This window comes from Nomascus leucogenys, chromosome 15, assembly GCF_006542625.1.
Source record: "Nomascus leucogenys isolate Asia chromosome 15, Asia_NLE_v1, whole genome shotgun sequence".
Classification (NCBI taxonomy): Eukaryota; Metazoa; Chordata; class Mammalia; order Primates; family Hylobatidae; genus Nomascus; species Nomascus leucogenys.
In genome coordinates, this window is record NC_044395.1 from 68,477,197 (window position 1) to 68,502,272 (window position 25,076).

Consider the following 25,076-nt stretch of genomic DNA (forward strand, 5'->3'; position numbering starts at 1 on the left):
CTAAATATCTCCCAGCTGAATTCTGAAGCATTTGAATGTTTACTTGTTTGTTTTTCTCACTTGCTTTCACTCTACTCAGAGGGCAGAAGACAAAACTAGGAAAACTGCCATTGTAGCTCCAACATTGAAGCAAAAGGAGAAACTGGTTTATGAAGTAAAAGTGATAGGTGCTTTGAGAGAAAGTGGTCATTGTTATTTGAATGTTCACGAGAGTGAGCATGGAAAAACTAGGCATAAACAGCCATGCACTGTAGACTTGGGTAAATCATAACTCTGACAGTTTAAAAATAAAATGGATGGGGAACTCTCATATAGAGGAAGACCCAAGAATATTGAACTACTTAAATATAATTCTGACTGTGCAATCTCACAGATAATACCAATAAAAACGAAGAGCTTAAAGGTGTCTTGAAAGGAAGTAGTTTTCAGAGGGGCTTGTACAAAAGGCAGAAAGGACATATGCTAAAGACAAAAGTGCACTTGCATAACCAGTGTCAGGAAGGGGACATCCCAAACTAAAGGACAATGCTGAGGACAACACAAAGCCACACACACACACACACACACACACACAGAGAGTTATGTTCTTAATAAGAAAAAGAAAAAATGGACTTGATTCCATGGATGTCTCTGACAGATACAAAAAATTTAGGACAATAGTCCCCCAAAATGCTTGCTATAAGTTAATTTTAAGGAATCAGGAAAATCAAATGAGTTGGTAGAAAACTGGAAATCAACCATTTCCTTCTAGATTTTCAAAATGGCAAAAGTTTGATAGATTCAATAAATTTTAGTCTGTTGAGTTTGGGGCCAACTCTATGATGGTTTGCAAGAAGGTAGGAGACAAAGTAGGGATCCGTGTTCTCAAGGAGTGAGTCTCGTCAGATTGGCCTTATAAGTTTGGCCGGGAATGTGTCTTGTGGTAGACCAGGTAAATCCACATTTCAGTGAAGCGTTGCAAAAACGTTGCTTGGGATAATCTTGTAGACAAGATGGAGGAATAGAAGATGAATACACTGAAATAGGCATATTGATGCCTGAGTTCAGGGTTTGGGACATATTGTCATGGATAAGTGTGATGTGTGCCATATGTCGCCTGTGCATAGGTGCTGACACGTTGGGTGTTTGGGTAAGGGGAGCTGGTGTGTGTATTATGCATATGTGGAGAGGGGATGTGTTTGTGTGTGTGCCCCGGTGTGCACCCATCTCTGCTATTGTTTCTGCTTGGATGAAGGGTTTCTTCTAGATTCCATGCCTCGGTGTTGACACAACAGTATGGCACAAAGGAGCTGTTGGGGATTTGTTCCAACTGCAAGACAGGCACCTGGATGGGGCAGGCCTGAGGAAAAATGCCATGTCTTTTGGTTCTGGTGAGGAAAGTGGAGGGCCGTCGACAGTGACCACTGAGTGCCACCTGCTCCCTGCCCCATGCACACTTCCTCTGTGCTGTTCTCTTAAGGAGTTCTGCGTCTGAGAGCTGTCTGACCTGGAGCGCTTTTCTCTTCTTTCTTTTCCTTCCTACAGTCGGTTCTGAATGTGATCAGTGAGCTGCAGGAGCAGATGTGTAGACTGCAGCTGGACATCCACAGGCAGATTCAAGAGCGCCTGTTACTCAGTAGGGACCACCCTGAGGAGGTGGCGGCCGGCGATGGTGTGGCCGAGCCCCAGCCCTGCAGCCAGGACTGTGCCTGTTGGGAGGGGTCACGTGTAGGAACCACACTTAAGTATATCAGAGCATGCGTGTGTGGGGCATTTCACTGGTGGAGGGGCTGGGGTTTCTCTTAACAGGAACAGAGTGCAGTGGCTTGGCGTGGATCTGTTGTTACCTCTGGGCAGAGCTTGGACTCACTCAATCCTCTTGGGATGTGAGGTGAGCTCAGTGACCCTCACTGAGCAGGGTCTGAGTAGGTGAGGCCAACCCTCAAACAGGTGGCACTCATCTCCTTTAGGAGTGGGACTGAGGTGCACCAGGTGCTCTGAGTGATGGGCATTTGTGCCACAGGAAGCCTCATGATTCCCCTTCCCGGGTATATAACTCAGATACTGATTCCTCCTCCCAGGCTGGGAGATTAAACAAAGTTTTGTTTCACGTGATTTTTTTTTTTTTTAAGGATAAAAGTATTATGAAAAAGAATCCTTTCAAGTTTATGTTCAAAGAGGTTTACCCCCAGTGAAAAAATAAAATACAAGTTTTCATATGCTGTGAATAATTAAGTCATCATCTGAATTTCCAGGAAAAGTCCCCCCTACATAACCACATTAGGGTGATTTTATAACAACAGGGCCATGTGGGGCTCTATCTGACTGAGATTCTGGACTTGGCTCTCCACACGGGAGTAACCTGGTCCTCTATGACTTTGCTGATGGCAGGTGATGGCAGCTTCAGCAGAGACAAGCCTATGCCTCGAAGGAAGCCTACTGTTGAAGAGGACTTGGAAGCCCCCCAAGAAAAGACCAAGGTCACAGCAGCCATGAGTACTACAGAGGGTACTCTGGCTCTGTAGGAAGTTACTATGGTCCATACTCAATTAGGGAGCCTGTTGAAAATCTAGACATAGGTGTTGCGGGCAGGGATTTGGTTGGAAAGATTTCCTGCTGCATTAAAGGACAGGGGGGAAATAGGAAAGTCAAGTTGTAAATGTAGACTTGGATAGAGAAGCCTTGAGAGGGTGTTGGCACATGACCTATATTGAGTAGGTTACTCCAGCAAGACTTTTAAAGGAAGGAAAAATGTGTGTGTACTAATGTTGGCAGTCAATGATGGACAACAAGTAACATAGAAGGAAGAGGATGTTCCAGAGGTCACGGAGCCTGGAGAGGATGATTTTTGTATACCCACAGTGGCAGCCCCTCAGGCAGTAGGAACCTGCACACTTCTGATTCTGATATCAGCTGGCCTGACACCCTCTTCAACAAACTGGTTGTTGAAGACAACCTTCAATAACCTGGCTAGGATACAAGGCTGAGCAGAAGAACTCTCAACTTGTGGGCATTGGAGCCTCTCAGGCAGGGCCAATAATGTTCTCAGAGAATGATTCTGGGTCTGCTGCAAGTCAAAGCAGGTATCTGAGGCCTTGACATCAAGTGATGCAGATCATGGATGCAATAACCTTAGCTGAGAAGTTTTCTTTTTCTTTTTTTTAGCTGGGATTACAGGCACTTGTCACCACACCCGGCTAATTTTTGTATTTTTAGTAGAGATAGGGTTTCACCATGTTAGCCAGGCTGGTTTCGAACTCCTGATCTCAAGTGATCCACCCACCTCGGCCTCCCAAAGTGCTGGGATTACAGGCATGAGCCACCACGCCAGGCGAGAAGTTTTTTTTGTCTTGTTTTTAACAGGCATCAGCATATGCTCACTTCAATTAGAAGGCAATCTTAAAAAATAACCCTGCAAAATTCAAGGGTAAGCAATGTCACTTCGTGGTGGATTATCTCAGAAGGCCAAGACCTCCAGGCCAGTTAAATAATGACTTGAGTTTCATATGTGCATTCATTGACAAATAGTATACACCTACTATGTGCCAGGCACTGCAGGATAACCAGAGGTTAGCAAATGCCTCATGGAGTTTACAGTTTAGGAGGAGAGCTAGCTATTAGCTGTCATATAAATAAATATTTAATTGCAAATTACGTAGGAGGTACACAGAGTACAACAAGAGAATACAGCAGAGGGGCCTGATATAGTAGGGAGGTCAGGATAGCTTTACTCAGGGAGACCTGAAGGATGGGCAGAAGTTAACCTGGCAGAAAATTCCAGACAGAGGGAATGTTGTCTGTGAAGACCTAAGTTGGAGAGAGGAACTGAAAATTATCGATGTGGCTAGAGCATAACTAGGGAGAAAGAGTGATCCAAGAGGCAGGCAGGGAGCTGTCAGGTGATGGGTTGAAGTTTATGAGCTTTGAGAAGCATGGGAGTGCCATGATCTGATGTATGGTTTGATCATATCACTCCCCCAGATGCCATGGGGTCAATTGCTTTGAGAGGAGCAAGACAACAGAGGAGCAACCAATGAATTGACTGTCCAGGCTGTCAGTGCTAATTGCTAGACCAGACTGGTGGTGCCTGAGTGGGAAAGAAATGAGACATTCAAGTTGTTTTCCTGGAAGTAGAATTAATAAAGCTTGGGGACGAATTGCATACATAGGGGAGGAAGGAGAGGGAGATGCAGAGGATAGATCCTATGTTTCTGGATAAGCTGTTAGATAGATGGATATGACGTTCAGTGAGATGAGAGTAACTAGGAGGGGAGTTGAGCGTTCCACTTGGCACCTGACAGTCCGGAGGTGCCTGTGCAGCATCCATGTGATGTTAAGTAGGAAGTTTGTTGTGTGAGACTGCAGTTCAGAAAGCCTATGGAAATAATTATCTTTATGCCAATTCTTCTGATGGGAGCTAGTGAGCAGGACCAATTGTCTCTTAAGGAAATCTTGGTTCAAGATAACAGTGCCTAGTGGAGTCATCTTTATAGAAGGAGTAGTTTCACAAACAAGGGTCCTAGAGTCAGAATATATGGGCTTGAATTCCAGCTCCACCACTTACTAGCTACATGAGTAAGAGAAAATTGTTTGTTTCACTTCCCCACTCAGCAACCTTCAGTGACTCCCCACTGTCCAAAGAATGGCATCGGAACTCATATGTATTCTCATCCTCAAGCCTTTACCTTAGGGCCTCACCTTAACTTCCCAGCCTCATCTTCCACTGTGTGCCTACACCCTCAGCTCCAGCCCCATGAGTTATCTCCCTTTCTGTCTCCTATCTTTACTCCTCCCTGTATGCCTTCTCCCTCCCTTCTTTCTTCAAATCAATCTCTTCCTCTGAACTGGAACACCCATTTTGACATCTATATTTGGCCCTTAACATTTGTTCCCTTAGGGTTTCATTTTTTCCTCTATGAGGCCTTTCAGGATCACAGGCCCCCTCTTCTATCTTCCTTCACTCCCAGCACAGAGAGATGCTCCCAATTAGCCTGCTTCCTACTACTTTGTATCACAGGGAAGAAGCTGCCTCATTTCATCATCTCTGTTCTTCCCACTCCGAAGCCTCGCCTGCCTGCCCCTACTCATGTGTGTGATGTTGGCATACCCCGCAGAGGACATAGATGTCAGAGAAAGGGGCAGGCAGAACAGGTTCTAAAACTAAAAGGAAAGTTTTCACTTTCTTATGTCTGGAACTCCCTGGCCTTTGTTTTTTAATGGCCATACAGCTTTCCTGAAACAAAGGACATGTTTAAAGATTAAAGCTGTTATGTGGAGCTTGATGTGGTTGCTGCATCCCCTATGCATGAGTTTAACCAGGTTGGTAAATCGAGAGCACATCTTTTAACCATCAGAACTTTGTCTTTCTCCCTCATCCCTCTAGGAGTTACTGCAAGAGCTCAGGCACCTCAAAATCAAAGTGGAAGAGTTGGAAAATGAAAGGAATCAGTATGAATGGAAGCTAAAGGCCACTAAGGTAAACGGCACTCCTGATGCTTATGGAGAGAGTATGAGGGCCTTGTGGGGAGGGTCTGCATTCCAACTTGGGGGTTTCCAGTAGCCTAAGTTTGAAAATGCAAATCAACCCTCCAGTGTGGACACACAACAGTGCCCAGATGGTGCAGCAGACAGACTTGATCCATTAGGAAAGATCCTAATGGAGAATGCCTGTGAGATTATGAACTGATCAAGTGTAGTAACCCAGTCTGCTTCCTCTCCCTGCACCCAATAGCACCTGGCTGAAGCTGGGCCAAGAAGGGGCTACGAGTGGGGGGAGCAAGTGAGTGGCAGGCAGTGAGTCATGAGTCCTAAAGCAGATATTGGATGCATCATTTTAAATTCAGTAGTCCCTTCTAGAATCAGTTTTTCAAAAAATAGGCATGCTTTATATTTCACACAAAATATATTCCTAAAAATGACATAAGCTTCGAATTATTTCTTCAATCAAATCATGTTTCTCTTAAACTAGGGAGCCTGCAATTTAAAGGACACCAATAATAAGTTCTATCATGAAATAAATTTCTTCCCTCTCCCCTTTGTTTCTTCCTTCTTTTCCTATACTAAAGTGCAGAGATCAAAACTAGTGGGTTACATTCAGCCCATGAATTTTTTTGGCCTGCACATTGGATTTTAAAATGTCGAATTGTTATTTAAATTTCAGGAAGTTTACATTAGGCTACCGTTAGGTTTCCTTTGGGAGTATGGGGAGGTGGGAGGCTCACATCTGCCTTGCCCTACTGTCTCTGCAGTGCCACCCAAGGGCATTACTGGATCGTTTTTATTAGAGTTTTCTTAACTTCCAATTTGTATTTTTATTTTTTGTGCAAGTTAATTGCGAATTATTATAAGAACAATAACACACACTATAGAGAATTTTCAAACCATAAAAAATTAAAGGAATAAAAAGCACTCATACCACCCAGGCACTACCATTGCTAATATTTCCTTCCATGTATTGTTCTCTTCTGTTTTAGGTCTGTGTTAGGCCATTCTTGCATTGCTACAAGTAAATAGCTTAGACTAGGTAATGTATAAAGAAGAGGTTTAATTGGCTCAGGGTACTGCAGGTTTTACAGGAAGCATGGTGGTCACATCTGCTCAGCTTCTAGTGAAGCCTCAGGGAGTTTTCAATCATGGCAGAAGGAAAAAGCAGGAGCAAGTGAGAGAGAGGAGAGGAGGTGCCACAAACTTTTTTTTTTTTTTTTTTTTTTGAGATGGAGTCTTGCTCTGTCGCCCAGGCTGGAGTGCAGTGGCGCAATCTCGGCTCACTGCAAGCTCCGCCTCCTGGGTTCACGCCATTCCCCTGCCTCAGCCTCTCCGAGTAGCTGGGACTACAGGCGCCCACCACCACGCCCGGCTAATTTTTTGTATTTTTTTTTTTAGTAGAGATGGGGTTTCACCGTGGTCTCGATCTCCTGACCTCGTGATCCGCCCGCCTCGGCCTCCCAAAGTGCTGGGATTATAAGCGTGAGCCACCGCGCCCGGCCGGTGCCACAAACTTTTAAACAACCAGATCTCATGAGAACTCACTCACAACTGCGAGGACAGCACCAAGAGGGTGGTGCCACCATTCATGAGAAATCTACCCCCATGATCCATTCACCTCCTACCAGGGCCCACCTCCAATATTGGGGATTACAATTCAACATGAGATTTTGCAGGAACAAATATTCAAACATCAGGGTCTCTCTATCTCAGTGTTTCTGTCTCTTAATTTTTATTGTTGATAATTTACATGCAATTTTATATCATGCTGTTATTTAAAATTTTATGACTTAACATGTTATCAAAAGAAAGCACTGAACATATGTAAATATTTATGTAATCTAATGTATAAATGTAAAATAATTTGATTAACCATTTTACAGGTAATGAAATGGATGTACAGAGAGATTAACTTTCCCAAGATTTTACAGCTATCTGGTACCAAACCTGGGCAATCAGACCCATCTGTGTCCTGGCCTGTGTGTATCTGAGTGTAGTTTTGGGTGTGTATGCTTCACAGCCACTAGCTCTAGGGGCACTGGTTTTGTCCAGTAGCTCAGAACCTTCCATCACAACGCCCCACTCAAACAAGCCCTGTCTTGGGGAAACCTTTGAAGTTGTACATACCGCCCTCTGTCATAAAACCAAATAACGCTTTTCTTTTTAAATTACCCCAGCTCTTTGCCTTGACATGTAGACCTTTGAGATGCTAAGGGTTATTTAATAACTACCAGGTGTGGAGCACTTCCTATGTGCCAGAATGTACCAAGCTATTTGCACACATTTTATCATATAATCCATAAAAATCACCTAGTGAGGTATATGTTTTTTTATTCTCACTTGACTGGGAAGGAAACAGAGGCTCAGCGTGGCCAAGCTGAGGTTCACATCTGGGTCTGTGTCATTCCCGTGCCTTCATGTTGTTTCCAACATCATCCTGATTCCCTGCAGAGAAAACCAGCACTGTTTTTGGAAGTTTTTCACTTTTCTGCTTAAGGCCTCTCAGTCCCTGAAGGGGATTCATCTCCCAGTGCAATGGCAGTAGGGCATGGTCCCTGGGTTTAATGAGGCACAGCACTTGCAGGGACCCAGAGCACCCATCTCTGCCCAACTGCCTGTCTGCATAGCTGTCTCAGACCTTTTGCCACACAGCCCTAGCCATGGTGACTGTGGCCATAGGAACAGTGGCAGTAGCATACACAGTCAAGTAGAAGGTCTCTGGACTGTCCTTGGCCTTCCCAACTGCGGAGACAGAGATCGCTCAAAGGATAACAGAGCACCTATAGTTTCTGGCCTATTTCTGTGGAAATCGGCACAAGGCAGGTTGGGCCCAGTCACTTGGTCTGTAGGGTCCATGGTATATACCTACAGGACCTCCCTTAGAGGCAGGGCTCAGGAATAAGAGCCCTCATAGTGCCAGGTGCTAGATTCTGTCTTGATCGGTCCACATTGCTGAATTCCCAACTGTGGGGCCAGCAGACAAGCATCAGGTATCCAGATTTCTATCAGATCAGTGCCCATCCTGTCCACAAAGAAAGGTAGAAATGGGTGTGGAGAGGTGCAAGAAAAGTTAAAGGAATATCTTTCAAGAATCATCTGGCCTTTGTAGAAATGGAGGTTGAGAGTCCCAAAGCTAATATCTTCAGGAGCCATTGTCACCATGAGTCATAAGCCCATGGGCATCTTTGCCCTGAGCGAGCTCTGATAAACTGCTCTGTAGCTGCATGTCTCAGCAAGCGGGTTGCACAGCAGGACCCAGCTCTTGGCCTCTGTGAGTGGAGCCCAGAGCAGAGGGACAGTGCTTCATTATGAACTTTGGAATAAGGAAACCCTACCCCTTGTCACTTCTTTATATGGTCATCCCTGTCCCATTTGGGGGAAGTTAGGGAAGGTTATTCAGAAACCCTTGAGGTGGGCTCAGGGAGCCCAAGCCTGGTAAGAGTGACCTTCATCTGTCCTGTTAACTCAGAAGCAGACACACGGTGGTGGGTGGAGCCCTGACATTGAAGCAGGCAGGCTAGGGTTTACATCCTGGCCTGGTCACCGAGTAGCTCTGTGACTGACACAGAATCTTGTACTACTCCTGTTTTCTCCCTGATGACTTACGGAGATACTGTTTCCTTGCGTGGTTGCTTGTGAGGATTTGATGTAAGAAAGCAGTGAGCACGGGGGCTGATCAGGGTGGGTGCTCAGTCCCTCTGCTGAAACTGAACACAAGGCTTGTCCAGCAACAGAGTTGCCAACAGGGCCAGTACTCATTTAATTACTTGGGGTTGTTCAAATATTAACTTGGGCCTTTGTGGAAATGAACAGCCCATACTATAACCTTGAGGACCAAAGGTAGGACATGATTGAGCCAACACATGGGGAAGGGGTGGCCAGAGGAGAAGGCTTTGCTGTCTTTTATTGACCGGCTCCATGGTTGATGCTCATCCCTTTTCTTACCTGGTTTGATGCTGAGAGAACTGAACCGATTATCCACAAAGAAAAGAATAGGATGAGAGGAGCAAACAGCAGTAGCATTTATTGAGCACTTAGTGTATACTAAATATTGTACTAGGTTGTTCATAACCATTATCTTAAACCTCATTGCAGTCCCATGAAGTAGGTGTAGTTTTTCCCATTTTATAGGTGAGCTGAGACTCAGAAAGGTTAACTTACTTGCCCAAGGTCAACCAACTAGGAAATGAGAGAATCAAGGTTTGTTTGACTCCAAAATCCAGGTACCTCTTGGGACAGGACCTATACAATTCTGATCTCCTAATGAGTATGGGAAAGCATGAACAACCACACCTAGTGTTGTGTGTGGAATTTAACCTGCACTACTTAATGGCGAAATGGGACCCATCTAGTGCAGCTGCCTGTGTGTGTGCAAATGTGAATGTATGTGTGTACTTACGAGCTGTGTATACATGCTTTTGTTTTGCATAAGTATGTAAAGTAAGCACTCCTGAATGCTTGTACATCTATATATGAGTGAGCGTGCACACATGCCTGGAGGTTGGGCAGAGGCAGTGACTGTGCCCAAAGGGTAGGAGCATGTGGAGGGAGGGAGCCCTTGGCTTACCTTTTCTCCACCAGTGGTGATTTGGCTTCCGCTGTATTTTCTGTGTGGATTGGAAAGATGAAAGCTGCATGCACCTGTTACAGTGGTGTCTCTAAATGTTATTGCATGAGTATCTTGGGAGAAGGAAGACCAATCCAGAATATCCTCCTCTGCACCAAGGACAGCCCTCCCATTGTACACAATCCCAGCTCCTCGTCACAATCCCAGTCCTCAGGGCAGGGAAGAGAAAGCCTGGTCAGGTAGGAAGATGCAGGGGAAGAAGCACATTGATGGCCAGAGCTGTGGGGAGGGCCAGGATGGCCTAGAAGAGTGAGTTCAGTCAGCAGAGTTCCACCTGTGGAGAGGGCAGTGAACCCCTGCTACTGCTCACCTCTTCTAACTCCTGATGCACCCTGGTGCCTGATGGGCTCTGGACTCTGATGGGAGGCACTTCATCATGATTTGGCAGTCCTTCTGACCTGGTAGGGATCCTCTGTTGCTCTTCCAGGCTGAAGTCGCCCAGCTGCAAGAACAGGTGGCCCTGAAAGATGCAGAAATTGAGCGTCTGCACAGCCAGCTCTCCCGGACAGCAGCTCTCCACGGTGACCACACAGAGAGAGGTGACTAGCTTGACTGTGACAAAATGCAGTTGTCTGGGTCCCCGGGCCTACTCTTATAAGTGAGCATGTTTTTATATAAATAAGTGTGCATATGCTTGTGTGTGTAGCCATGCTAATGGACATGCATGCATGTGTGCAAGCATGGCCAAGTGAATGGATGCACCAGTTTGTGTGTTTGTGTGTCCCTATAATGCAGCGCTATTGTGGAATCATTCCCATTGAACCCTCCCCTAACTAGAAGGTTTTTCTCAGATGCACAGAAGTTCTGTGCAGCCACCTCTGGAGCTTTTACTGAAAATGTAGGAAATACCTACTCTCTCATTTGATTGAAAGGCCTTACTTTCATCAAAGGCCTTACTTGGTGTCATCACCAAAGGGGAGGCTTTAGCAATTTACTCAGTCATTTCATGGATACTTGCCTGATGCTTGTATAAGGCCCTGAGATTACAGAAACAAGTCAGTTCTTTTCATTCTTGAGATTTCAAATCTTACCTCTCAGAAAGACCTTTCCTGGCCACCCTAACTGAAATAGGTGCCCCCAGTCCTATTCTCTAACTCAACGTCCTTCCTTTTTCCTGCCTAGCACTTACTATAGCTTACCAGTGTTGTGTGTTATCCCCACTCTGGGGCAAGGACTGTATTTTTCTTGTTTAAGAGCATATCCACAAAGCCCAGCACAATATTTGTCCCCTTGTAGGATCCTAAGAAATACTTCTTGAATAAGTGAAAGGATGGTGAATGGTCCCTGAGGAGTTTAAGTCTTGCTGATCAAAAATAGAGGATAAATCCTCAACTACTGTAATGAACACATAAATCTTTATGGCTGTTCACCATGTATACAAAATGATCACACACCTTTCAACTTCTCCACTCACTACCAGGCTGCAGAGCAATGCTAAAGATCATATAGTCCTACAGATTGGTGCCACTACCTAGTCACATCCTGGCCTCAGCACTGAAAGCTTAGCTTGGATCCCCAGCTGGGGTGTGGAAGCCATGCAACAATGGCTTAGGCTGGAGAAGGAAATTAGTGGTCAACATGCTCATCCCTCTCCTAGCTTTTCTCAGTGTCCGCCCAAGCCATTGGGTGTGTTGCCTACCTGCCAAGGCCTGCTTGTAGAGGCTGGGTTCTACTAAGACACCCTGGACTATCTCTGATGCTAAGCCTGGACAGAGAGTGCTCCATGCCATGACTTCTAGGCCAGGCAGCCTTCTCAGTCTACCTCTCCTCTCCCCACAGTCTAAGCCTTCCGGGCCCTACTCAACTCCATTACTGGGTACTTTCTAGAGTTGGTCCTTGGATCATTTGCTGCCGAAATTAGGTTCTGACCAGTGGATCAGGGTTTGCCAGTCTTCATCTGGAGCTTACTGCCCTCCCTAGCAAAGTGAGCTGCAGAGCTGATGTTAGCTACCCAGAGCCTAAATAATGAGCAAGCAATTCTCCACTTTATTCTGAAAATGAATCTCCACAACTATTTACACAAAGTCCATAGATCTACTGTTGCTATTCTTGTTAGATATAACAAGCATCCCAAAAGAAAAGGGGAGGCCTATATATTTGTTCCCTTCATTCCTGTACTTTTTTTTTATATAGACATCCCTATTCCCATTTAGGAAGAGGCATAGATCCTTCTTTGAACAATCTAGCTATGTGCCAATTCCTAGAGTATCTGGCAAATGACCTCCAGCTTCCTTATGCTCTCCAAAACAGTTAAGGAATCAACAGAGTCCCTCTTGGGTCCAAACTAAGGGAAGGCCTTGGGTTTTCCACCACAGACCGACAGAGATTTCTCAGCGCATGGGGAAACTCTGGTTTATGATGAAATAAGATTGTTTATCCTTAACCCAGCATTTGCATATATGTATATATCCCAATACGTCTAAACATTTGTTAGTCAATTTTGACTATATCATTTTAAATTAAGCCAAGTACCAACTCTTTTACATAATTTTTATTTCCCAGTCTTCACTCGACTGTAGATTTTTTTTAATGTTAAATTCTCCCCTTCCTACAATTTGTCAGACTGTATGATTTTCTTCAAAGCCAGTCAGAAGCCCAGGTGCATGCCTACTCAAGTTGTAAAGGATAAGAATGTCTATATTCTTAGGAGATGTTGGTTTTGAAAGATTTTTGGCTTCCTCTCTGTCACCTCAAGTACATGGGCATTTTGATTTTGCCCGTAAATGTCTATAAAGAGAAGACAGAATACTAGCTCCCTTCATTTAGTAGTCTAGCAAATATTTAAGGAGGCTGATTCTGTGGCAGACACCATCCTGGCCTCTTTAAAGAACTAAAGGAGCCATGTTCACATGGGAAGTCTTCATTTGAACTTGGGAGACATCATAGCAAGTGTGGATAGCTGTTTGCATTTATATAAATAATTATTTCTATACCTGAATTCTTTTAGACCAAGAAATTCAACGCCTGAAAATGGGGATGGAAACTTTGCTGCTTGCCAATGAAGATAAGGTGAGGTGGTCATGGGGTAGCCCTGTCTTTTCCATGCTTACATCCCTGGCTGTGTTTGGTCCCTGCGGGTCTCTGATATTCTGGACAGGGCCATGCTTATCATGCCATTGACATAGGGATATGTCAGAAGAATGACTTATGCCCCCTAGAGACTTGGCCTCAGCCACCTGTTTTTGGCTTTGATAACTGGAAAGTTTGTCTAAATGGAATCTCCTAAAGGCAGATTATAGCCCTGCCTGTTCCTGCTGGTGTGGGGGAAAAAAAAATACTGCTGTGATCACTGCCAATATCAGAGGTCCTGCTGGAACTCCTAGCAAAACAGCCCACCAGTCTCCCATGTGCATGATCTGACAATAGAACCATTATAGAGACACTTGGCAGCATGCAGTGCCTCAGTTTACCCTGCCATCTTATATCCTTTGCATCTAATTTTGGCACAGTCATAAAGAGCCACCTCTGTAAATAAAAAGTACCTGGCTGGTATAAACATCTCTGAGGATCACAACCCTGCATTTTACAGATGAGGAAACAGACTCAGAGTGCTTAATTTGGCCCAAGGTCAGGTAACTAGTAAATAGCACAGCCAGCTTTCACACCCAAGTTTGTCTACAACCTGTGTGGTCTCCCAAGTTCCTTTCAAGGCCTTTGCCTTGAAAGAAACGATCTTCTCTGGGAATTTCCTCTGTAGTATGAGGTATCTCGGACTCCTAGGGAACAAATGAGTATATTGAGATAAATATGACAGCTTTATTTTAGTCTTTTTTTTGTGTCGCTCCAGAGGGCAACACTAGGACCAGAAGGCAGATTTCAATGACCACTTCAGGAAGGTAGGGAGACAGTGAGTTTCATGCTTCTGAAAGTGTTTAAGCCCTGTGAAGGGTGTCTTAGATGACTCACAGTCTTCAGGTAGAGTCGTGAATGCCTGCAGATGCCTATGAGGCAGACCACTGAAATCCCAGCTCTGTGGAATGGGGCCTGGACACTCTTTTCCTTTGGTTCCACGTGGGATTTCTTCTCCTTGTGCCCAGAACACAGCGTGGGTCCCAAAATGAAATCATCTGAGATGCCAGCATAGCATTAATCTAGATCTCTACTTGCACTGTGGCAGGACCGTCGGATAGAGGAGCTTACGGGGCTGTTAAACCAGTACCGGAAGGTAAAGGAGATTGTGATGGTCACTCAAGGTAAGAGCAAGGGTGATCCTACCGTTGTCTCTGAAAGATATTCCATCAGCTCTGTTAAATCCAGGGGTAGTCCTGCTAGCAGCTGTTTCACCTCTATTTCAGAGAAGACTCCCTACTGGAGAACAGAGCTGTTTAGACTTTTCTGCATGATGAGAACTTAGCAGTTGTTGATTTCCAGAAATATTACCAAATGGAAGTCAGCTTAGAGCCTTCAGGGACTATCCAGATCACCAAGAATATAAAGCCTGTGAATTCCCCACCCTTGGAGGGTCTCTTATGCATCTTCCCAGGACACACCTTAGAGGCAGCAAATGCAATTAAACCTGGATCAAAAATCAACTCAGTGCCGTCATTGGGGATTAGAGCTCATCCACCTCCTAGAAAATCTAAAGCTCCGCAGCAGACTCAGAGGGCCCTCTGGGAGCCTTCCTCAAGTTGCTGGGCCTGAGTTGCTACAGGAAGTCACAGGACAGAGAGAGCTGCTGTGTTTTATATTTGCTGCCCAGACTGAATGCAACATGCAAGCAGCATCAGGGTTCTTACGGGCATAGTGGTGCATGTGCCAGGCTGCCTTCATTGTTCATGCCATTGACCTGGGCTCCCATCATAGATCCTGAGGAAGCAGCTGTTTCACAGCACAGGGCTGCTTTGAAGGATATTCAGGAACCTCTGATTCTGGCTGAGCTTCTGCCTCTTCTTGGGAAGAAGCCAAGCCTCTGCCAGGATGTGGCTGACTGGTCGCTGACCAGGGCCTCTGCCAGCCCTCACACACAGCCCTCTTTTTTTTTTTTTGAGATGGAGTGTCACTGTCACCCAGGTTGGAGTGCAGTGGCACAATTTCAGCTCACCGTAACCTCTGCCTCCCAAGTTTAAGCAATTCTTGTGCCTCAGCCTCCCTAGTAGCTGGGATTACAGGCACCCGCCACCACACCTGGCTAATTTTTGTATTTTTAGTGGAGATGGGGTTTCAACATGTTGACCAGGCTAGACTCGAACTCCTGACCTCAAGTGATCCACCTGCCTCCGCCTCCCAAAGTGCTGAGATTACAGGCGTGAGCCAAAGCACCTGGCCTCACAGCCCTCTTTTTAAGATCATGAGTGAAGTCACTCTCAGGGCCTTGATTGCCTATAGCTAAGGAGTGAGAAGTTTGGAGGCAGGGGGTATATTACCTCTGTTCTGCAGATAAACTTTGACCTTGAAATGATCCTGATGCCAGCCCTTGCTCAGATGCCCTGAAGAATCTTCAGAATCACACTCTTACTGTCCCTTTATATATTTCTTAGTCCTTCTTAATGAAAGAGAAACAATGTTAGAATTTTGTGGTATGATTATAGGTTTCTGAACATGAATTCAACAGTTCACTCTTACTACATTAATGCTTGCAGGGCCTTCAGAAAGAACTCTCTCAATCAATGAAGAAGAACCGGAGGGAGGTTTCATAAAGTGGAACACTACAAATAAGGGCCCTGAAGAATTATTTAAACAAGAGGTACTGTGTTTCCATCCACGAGGTAGGGTTTCAGCAGGTCCTCCGAGCTTGCCCTGAGCTTGAGGGAGGATCTAGTCAGACACGTGTCAGGTACATATCTTGGCAGGTGAATACTTAAATTAATAAAGTGCCCCTCAGGCTGTGATGGGGATAGGGGAGCAAGAGGCTGAGGCTCTGGCCTGTGCTCTGGTTAGAGGCAGCATGGTGGATACTGCAACTTTCAAGGATAGGAGTTCTCCTTTTTAATCAGGCTCCTAGTTTATTTTTATCTTTTTTTTCCTCTGGAATGTAAGCATAGACCAAAGGTGGTGTTTGATTTATCTACAACCCTTTCTCCAAGGTCTGCAGTAATGCCTGATACCCAGTAGAATTCAACAAATATTTGTTGAATGAACGAACATGTCTTGCTCATTTAGGGGAATTAACTGCAACCTCTGAAATGCTGCATTCCTGCTTGACAGATACGCCCTTCAACCCCTATAGCCAGGACACAGATTTTCCTTCTCATCTATTTCGATTGTTTAAAATCTGGTCCTATTGTATGAATCTTTCTAGACTTAAGCTAGATACAAATAAACAAATAAACAAGACCTCAGGTGAAGGAGGGGCTTCAGCCTAGGGTCCAAAAGATTCCTGAAAACTTCAGACTATCAAATTGAAAAGAATCTTAGTGCTTCAGTTCAACCTTTTTAATTAAGGAGCAAAAGCATCATCCAGTGAGCCAGTTATTGACTCAGAACAAGCACCCCAGATTGCTGCCAATTATAGAATAGCGGTGTTCAGGTCTTACTGGATACCTCCATGTGGTCACTGTGATGAACACTGTACCTGGCAGAATATGGACTTGAACCCAGGTCTGACCACAAAGCCCAGGTTTTTAAAACTATACTATAATGCCAGGGTTGTTCTTATAGTAAACCAAGAGGATGCTAGGATCTAGAGAAAAGAGGCAGTACTGGAGACATGGGACTGTGTTCTTTCATAACCACCATTAGCTCAAGGTGGCTCCGCCTGTGATGCTAGGTGCACTACTGAAGGCACAGTGTTGTGGTAGGTACAATACTGAAGACACAGGACTGTATTATTTCATACCATCATTAGCTCATGGTCTTTCCACCTGTAATGTTCTTTCCTTTCTTGCCTTAACCAGTTCTCATTTCTTAAAATTCAGCTCAGCTTTTCTCCTCTCTAAAGCTTTCGCAGCCTTCCCTCTAGTGAGAGGGAGCCCCTCTCTCCCACTATTCCCATATTGTGTTACAGGTGTTGGAGCCATAAGAGCATTGCACATTATTCTGTTATCCTAGTTTACTTGTCTGTCTCCCAGATATGGGAAGTGCTTGCTCCAGACCTGGCACAGGGCCTGGCAGGGAGTAGATGTTGCTGATGTTTGTCAGGTGACCATATCAAATGGGATTCTCTCATTGAAAGCAATAAAATTTGGCTCTGGCTAACCTAAGCCAAAAAGAATGTTTTTAAAAGAGTGTGCAGTGGCTCGCTGAATGAAAGGAAAAGCTGAAGAACCAAGCTCAGAAAGGGAAGGAGCAGAAAAGCCCAAGAACCCAGGTCTCAGGACTGTACTACTGGGATATGAACATGATCTAAGCTCTAGGGCCCAGGAAGGAGAGGCAAGCTGGCCCAGATGGACTGATAGGCCTACCACGCCCCCTTGCATCTTGAAAGAGCAAGGCATCTATAATGATGTATCCACCATGGCTGCACCCAGGGAAGAAATGTCTCCCTAAAAGGAATCATGTAAAGCAGGGGGAAAGATGGTGGGTGGTCCCCAAACAGACTATCCTCTACCATGACTCTTCTGTCTCTGGTGCAGATGCCTCCAAGATGTAGCTCTCCTACAGTGGGGCCACCTCCATTGCCACAGAAATCACTGGAAACCAGGTAAGAGGCCTGGGCATTTCCCCACAGCCACTGTGCTCTCAGGCTTGCCTTGGGGCTGCCGAAGTGGATGGTGATGGCCGTGAATGGTAAGCATGGCCACTGAGTCCTAGGTGCACCTGCCCCTCTGTTGTTAGGGCAATTACAAAACAGGCCTACCTCTTTTGGCCACAGAAGGGCTTCTCATCCTTCAGGCTGAGGGTGTGGATCATTGTCACTGAGAAAGGATCTGGCCAGGGATTGCAGCCTCAGAGGAGAGGTGGCTGCAACTCATCTGTGTCTTACAGCAGCTCCTCAGAGCTGAGAGCATTTTGTGATGTGTGTTGCTTTTGTCAGCCTCTGCCTCCTGATCTTAGAGTGAATTTAGCCCTTTGACAATCGAAGCTCTCTAGGGATGGCCATGTCTTCTCATAGCAATTGGTCTAATTGCTTTAGGGATGCTTCACAACAATGAACTAATAATGGGCTCACCTCTGAGGTCATTTGACTGCCATCTGTCTTGTTCCCTGTAAAATAAACCTAAATCTAGTTCCCTATGTCTGTACTTCAGCACACATTTTGAAATTGAGCCCCATGTAAGGGAGACATGGAGGCTTCACTACCAAGGTACTGGCAACCACTACCAGGCTGCCTTTCAGCTAAGGTGTTGGGGCAGATGACCACAAGCATCACAGAAACTCCCCAGAATGGTGCTGAGTCTCCAGAGCCTGCAGTCTGAGTCCACTTTCCAGAAAACAGTTATTCCCTTGAGCCTTTAGCCCAGAGGAAAATGGTAATGTTAGAGAAGTTGATCAGGCAATCCTTAGTTTTGGAGAATAAGAATTGTGGTTTATGAGTTCACTGAGGGAAGGTCAACACCAAGGAACTCTGACTGACCAGATTTACAAGAGACTAATATTTTTTAAAATGATGACTTACTCGTATAATCTGAGAAATATGACTGCCAAGGAGACTTGGCACAGGTTACCCATGTGACCACTGGTGGCATTGCCTCTTGACACATTTGGTGCCTTTCTCTGCAAAATAGACCCTGAGAGAGCCAAATGAGTCTGAGCAGACTAGATGGGCATGCAGATCCAGAGCAGAGTGTGGAAGGGTCCTAGCAGGTGATGTTCTGGAGCCATGGCTGGTTAATGTGTTCATCTCCACTCTAAGGAGGCCCAGGTCCCTGCTCCCTGGATTACTCTTAGACTCAGACAAGCCCAGCATCAGTACCTTTCCCCTCTTTGGACACTGTAGACCTTGGCCTTTTGTGACCACACAATTGTCACCTCAGTGCAGCAGAATTGAGTGTATTCTGGCTTTTTGTGCAATGCCAAGAACATTTCATTTGGATTTAAGTGACTCGTCATGCCCTTACTAACACATTATTGGACCAGTCTATCCCCCAAGGTGGGCCAGTCTCATTTTGTATGTAAAGGCTATTATGAGAGGGTATTTTTTTTTTCATGACTTTGAACCTAAGCCGAAGACCACTGGTTAAGCATTTGAAATGTCCTCTGCGTGAGTGATAACATGTACCCCCTTCTCATAACTATTTCTTTCTTTTGTGTTTTTTTCAGGGCTCAGAAAAAGCTCTCTTGTAGTCTAGAAGACTTGAGAAGTGAATCTGTGGATAAGGTCAGCTCATCAACCTATCCTTAAAGATGACTGAGTTACTTTTTTGGGCCTAGCATAGTACTGGGATATATAGGCAGGTCCTGGTCCCTACCTTGTAGAGGATTTTATAAAGTTGTGGAGGAAGCAGAAATTACATGAACATTTTGAGAAAATTAACCGGGTGTGGCCCAAAGCATCTTAGAAGAAGCACAATTCAGGAAATGTTGCCTGGAGTTGATGAGAGAAGATGTTGAGATCAGCAAAGCTTGGTTAGAGTCTGCTGGGCACCAGCAGGTTTTGGAAAATGGTGGGGAGTAGGAGGAGGTAAGGTCAGAACCATGAGACAGAGCAAGCCAGGGAAGATCTTGACTACTAGTCCTATATCTCTGGGGCACTTGGGGACATCATACAGATTTTTTAATGATGAATTAATGTGAATAAAGGAGATGATCCCAAGGAAAGATGTGGGATCTTCAGGATGTTGGAGAGTGAGCTGTTGTTAAGAGTCTGGAAAGATGGAGGAGGGTTTTGTGGCTCCTTATATAGGAGTAGCCCTTGATCATGTGGGTGGACCTCATGCTGCAGGAGACAGTAGCAGGCTCTTGAGCTTGGTCATTAGAGACCAAGGGAGCCTGCCCTGATAGAGACCCTTCAGTGAGCCTGTGCTGCATACCATCCCTTGGTCTCCAATAATGTTCATCAGCCTCCTTGTTGATACAGTGGAGAACCATAAAAGCTGAAGTCTGCAGGAGCCCTGGGCTCATTCAGTGGCTCTGCTCCCATGGTCACATGTCTCTCAGTTGCCATGGTCATGTTGCTGGCAGCTGCCCGGGACATCTGTCCATGGAGTTGGACAGGGATCTTTCCTGCCCTGGATGGTGATTACTTGAAGATGTGGAGGGAGGGGATGTGCCTTTCAGATTTAAGCAAACAGGTAGTCCTGAGTTGTTGCTGTTTGTGAATAACACAAGTCTCTTTTTCTCCACATAAACGAAATCCTTTTGTTACTCCATAGTGTATGGATGGGAACCAGTCCTTCCCGGTGGTAGAACCCAAGGTACATTGACTTCATGCCCCGTTGTCTATTTGTGGTTACACTGTTTGCTAGTATTTTAATTTAGCAAGTCATAGTTTTCGTAACCTTAAAATGTGCTAACTGTAAGGAGTAAGAGGGCAAGAGGAAAAACGCAACTTTTCTCTCCCATTTTATTTTTATGTGCAGTCAGCTATTTAATATGCTTTCACTACCATTATCTGTGGGACAGGATTTATTATCACCTCTGTTTTATAGGCTAAGAGAAATTAATCTTTAACAAAGTAATCTAGATTTAATGACTGGGAAGGGGATTGCTACGATCTCAGCACACTGAAGAACATGACAGTTCTCATCCTTTCTGTGCTGATATGTCATGGTTAAAAAAACACAAGCGTATACTCATTCCCACTTTGATGAACAAGTCATGTTATAAAAATTCCATTAGGACTGATTTTCTCCAGGGAAGCCTGTTGTGGAAGAGGATTAAGTTTTTAGGCTAGTGCACAAAATGCTGAGCCCATAAAGAAATGAAGATTCATATAATTAGCATGATTTCAGCCACACCCAACCACCATTTATAACATTATATGGAAAATGTATTGTGAGGCTGATGGCATTTCCCTTCTCTGTCCCCTGCCTCCATGTCCATATGAAACATGGAGCTTCTCATTGCTTGCTGATTTCTGCCTGAGACGGTCATTTTATATTTTCACATCCATATGGTAAAATGAGGCATCTCTGCTCCTCCACATCTGCATAAGAGAAAGATCTTTTCTGCACGTCTGCATCTATGTAAGGGGCTTCTCTACACTTCCATATTTGTAGCAGTTGGTGCTTCAAGTGGGCAGCCATTCCTTGGGCCATCTGAACTGTACAGCAAAAGTCTTCTGCCTGCTGCCCTGCCCAGGTGCTCTGCAACACAGTCCCTTGAGCTTGGGGTTGGTGCAGTCCCTTTGTGAACTGAAAGTCTTCCTATGGAGACAGCTGTTAAATCGCTCAGCAGTCCCCCCTCCCTCCTCAGCTTCACAGAGGTCATTCGCAGGTGTTTCTAAAGCACACCTGTAAGTGACCACCTGCTCCTTTGGAAGCACACCCAGCTCACAGGCTCAAGGTTTAAGACGCCAATTTGATTACCAAGAAATATGAGTGACGTAGGACTATTTATAAAGAAAAAAATGCTCCAGATTAAAAGAGTAATTCTTACATGGTTTTGACCATAATCACAATCTTATACAACCTCAGTTATTCAACATGACCACCCTCCCCTCTTACCCACATACACCACCGTCCTCCCCAGAACAGCTCCACAGGTGCAGAACCGTTCCACAGTCATCTTTCTGCAGTATCCCTAACTTTGGTGTCTGGCCCTTGCTTAAACTGGCTCTTGCTTTCTGTGACTGAGAGCTCATTTCATTGTAAGATGTCCTTTGTGTTATTTTGCAGCTCTGTGAGCTTCTCTAAAATGTGCATCTGCTGATCTTCTCCCTCCATGTCTAGCCCATGGAAAAAGTCAGTCTCCCCTACTCCTGACAGCTCTGGAATTTAAGTCCCTCATGCCCTCTCTGAGTGCTTTGTTCTCTGGGCTGAACATCACCTTCTCATGTGCATGGGTCACAAGCCTTTCAGGTTGCTACTTAGTCTTCTTAGGATCAGCGCTAGTTTCTCAATGTATTCTTCAAGTTGTGCCCTGGACCAGACTTGGAGTGTGATATTCTAGATGTAGTCTGACCAGTGCCTGCTGTGGTCTAAGGACTGCTCTTCTAGATTGCTGTTTCGTTAGGCCCTGGGTATGTGATATTTCCTGTGCTTCTCCTTATCCACTGTCCACTGTGTGCTAGGCTCTGTGAATGTTATTTCCTGGCAAACCTGAGGTAGTAATTGTTATTCTCCATTTAGAAATGACTAGAGGTCCTGAGAGGTGGAAGAGAAACAGCTCTGTTTGAGTTAGTCTAACTCAAAGCCTAGGCCCTTTCCACTCTGGCGTGCTGCTTCTCTGTTCTAATTTAAAGCAGCTGGATAATCAGTTCTACACTACTCCCTTGGCTGGGGCTTCTGTTCCCCTACAGCCAGGAGGATTGTTCTTTTTGGAGTCAGGAGAAACAGAACTGGAGTTGAGCATCCTTGTTTCCTCTGCGTCAACGTCTTGACATTGCACTGCCTTCCACATCAGTGAGTCATTTCTTCCCAGCTCTTATTCTTGGCCTGAGCAGAGCTCAGAGAGCCCTTTCCATTGTCCTTGATTCCTTTTTGCCGTCTTTCTTACAGGTCTGGGCTGCCTTTTAAACCCCATCCTTGGGTTAGGTCTGTGTTCTCCTTGCATCTCAGCTCCTCAGGGAGCTCCCCAGGTGGACCCCTTGGCTCCTTGGCTGTCTCTGCCCTGCCTTGAGGGAGCATGCGTGATGATGCAACCAGAAACATGTTTTTGAGAGCTCTTCCCTCCCTCCATATGTCCTATATAATAGGGAGCTTGGGGTCATGCCCTTCAGGTCTCTAAAATTTTTGAACAGTATCTTCTCACAGTCAGTGGTTCCTGGGTCTGACTGCATTAGTATAATCTGAGATAATCTGAGATGCTTATTAAAAGTATAGACATCTGGGGTGTGCTTCCAGAGGGACCAAATCAGGGACTGGGCACAGGAGGGATCTGGGAAGTCATGTTTTACAACTGCCCCAGGTAATTATGAAGAGCAGCTGGCACATGAACTACCATTTGGAAACTGTGGGTCTTGACCACATGTCTGATCATGTCTAATCTTTACCTCATGGGTCATCACAAACTTGAAAATCTCATAGCCTTCCTCTCTCAAGGTTCTAGTTACTTCTGCTCCACCAGCCAGTTCTTTCAGAATTCTTTCAGAATTCAGTTTCCTCTCACTGTATCTCTCCTTTCTGAACTATTTATAGGGAGTTAATGTTCAATGAATGAACTGAATCTCAAACAATTTCTAGGACATATATTTATAAGCAAATTGAATTGGAAATATATTGAATATTTAGCCTTTAGCTAAATGGAACTTCAAAAGATGTCTCAGTCACAGCAGTCTTCCATTACTGTTCTGACTTGCCAGTTTGAAATCTATTTTGTTTTTTATATTACTTTCTTCTGGATCTAATCAGGTGATCCACAGTTGATTCCTTTAGTGACATTGCTTCAATTTCTCTTTTCTTTTATTCTCACTTTCACAGCGCATTCCACTGTGTTTCTCTCAGGTTTGCAGATTTAGAGGCCATTATATGCCTCTTTACCAAATAAGTGCTATCTTCTTCCTCATTTAATCAACTTGTTTCTTTGGGACCTTTCCATGGCCAGGGTCCAAGCATGGAGCTGGCTGCACTGAGGCTCTACCTCTTGCAGACTATGATCCTAAGTTCCTAAAGGAGCTTTGTTGGCATGTAGTCCTCTGGCCCGTTTCTTGTTGTCACCTCCCCCGAGGGTGTGTGTATCTTCATGCTTGCCTTAACATGATGTCTTTTAAGAAGCCATGATCACAATATAGGGTTTTTTTCTTCTTTTGCTCCAAATTTAAACTATAATTTCCCTTCTGTACCATAGCCGCTCTCAGGCAAGATCCACATCATTTATGCAGTTGGTCAGGCCCTCACAGAGATCTGCCCTTGCCTGGTCTGAGTAAGGGTCCCAATTAGCAGAAGCACCTCTCTCCTCACCACAGGAAAGCAAATCTGGGGGAAACAGAGAAGCCCAGACCAGACTGAGCTCAGTTTCCTCTCTTGCAGGATTGTTATTTTACATATATATATATGTATGTATGATAAAACACTAGGCAGCTTTTATTAGAATGCCAATTTTCATATCCAAAGAGCTTACAGAGTAATTCAGTGCTGTTAATTCATTGAGTCTCTGAGCACTAGGCCAGACAGCAAAGGCTTCTTTGCAAGACAGTTTCACTTCCTGTTAAGAGTCAGTTTCAGTCAGCCCAGGATTTGCACTTGACTCTGTCCCTGTCTTACTGTGTGGCCTTGGGAAAGTTTCTTCCTTCCTTGGAACTCTGGTCCCTTTTCTCAGACTAGCTAAATACTCCTTGAGGGGTCTTCAAGTCACCATATGTGAAAAATGGCTCTTGGAAAACGGAGTTGTTCTGTATCCAAGGATTTCCTAACTGAGGCTGACAGCTAAGTCGGTATCTCTCTCTTTCTCTCACCTTCCAATAGGACAGCCCTTTCTTGGCGGAGCACAAATATCCCACTTTACCTGGGAAGCTTTCAGGAGCCACGCCCAATGGAGAGGCTGCCAAATCTCCTCCCACCGCCTGCCAGCCTGACGCCTTGGGGAGCAGCCTGCTGAGGCTGAGTGAGTGTCCAGCCGTGGTGCTGGTGGCCTTTGAGCAGCGTCCTTGGCACTTTCAGTGATTGTATAAGATCCCTGCATCTACCACCACAATCCACAATTGGAGAATGGTGGGGTGGGTGGCTGGAACAAGTTGTACCTTGGGGTGGTCCCACCTCTAGAGGCTCCCCCAGGCGAGCTGTTTTCTAAGGTCAGCACTCTAGTCTCAGCAAACCAGGGTGTGTGTATCCCGTACTTCTTTTCGGCTGCAGCTTTTCACCCTCATTTCCTCTCTTCTTCTCTTCCTCCTCTCGAACCCCTTCCTGTCCTTCCTAGCATTGTTTTCCCTCCTCTCAGACACCCCCTTCTACCCTTCCTGCCCCTCGCGCTTCCTTCCTCTGTCATTCTGATCTTCTCTCTCCTGTCTCCACCTTCTTCTCTGCAGCTTCCCTATTCCCAGTAGGAGGGTATCATGCACTCCAAGTGGGAG

At 45.2% G+C, this 25,076-nt stretch overlaps 1 protein-coding gene across 8 annotated transcripts in view; it reads left to right on the forward strand.

The window, feature by feature from the left end:
- The window catches only part of PPFIBP2 (PPFIA binding protein 2), a 144,230-nt gene that overhangs the window by 102,682 nt on the left and 16,472 nt on the right, over positions 1 to 25,076 (forward strand). For all 8 annotated transcript variants that reach the window (XM_030828952.1, XM_030828958.1, XM_030828959.1 and 5 more), the window contains 9 exons: positions 5,363 to 5,455; positions 10,518 to 10,629; positions 13,038 to 13,099; positions 14,208 to 14,283; positions 15,670 to 15,773; positions 17,602 to 17,669; positions 19,229 to 19,286; positions 20,281 to 20,322; positions 24,472 to 24,610. In XM_030828952.1, the coding sequence (XP_030684812.1) occupies positions 5,363 to 5,455; positions 10,518 to 10,629; positions 13,038 to 13,099; positions 14,208 to 14,283; positions 15,670 to 15,773; positions 17,602 to 17,669; positions 19,229 to 19,286; positions 20,281 to 20,322; positions 24,472 to 24,610 (754 nt within the window). The remainder of the gene's footprint in view (positions 1 to 5,362; positions 5,456 to 10,517; positions 10,630 to 13,037; positions 13,100 to 14,207; positions 14,284 to 15,669; positions 15,774 to 17,601; positions 17,670 to 19,228; positions 19,287 to 20,280; positions 20,323 to 24,471; positions 24,611 to 25,076) is intronic.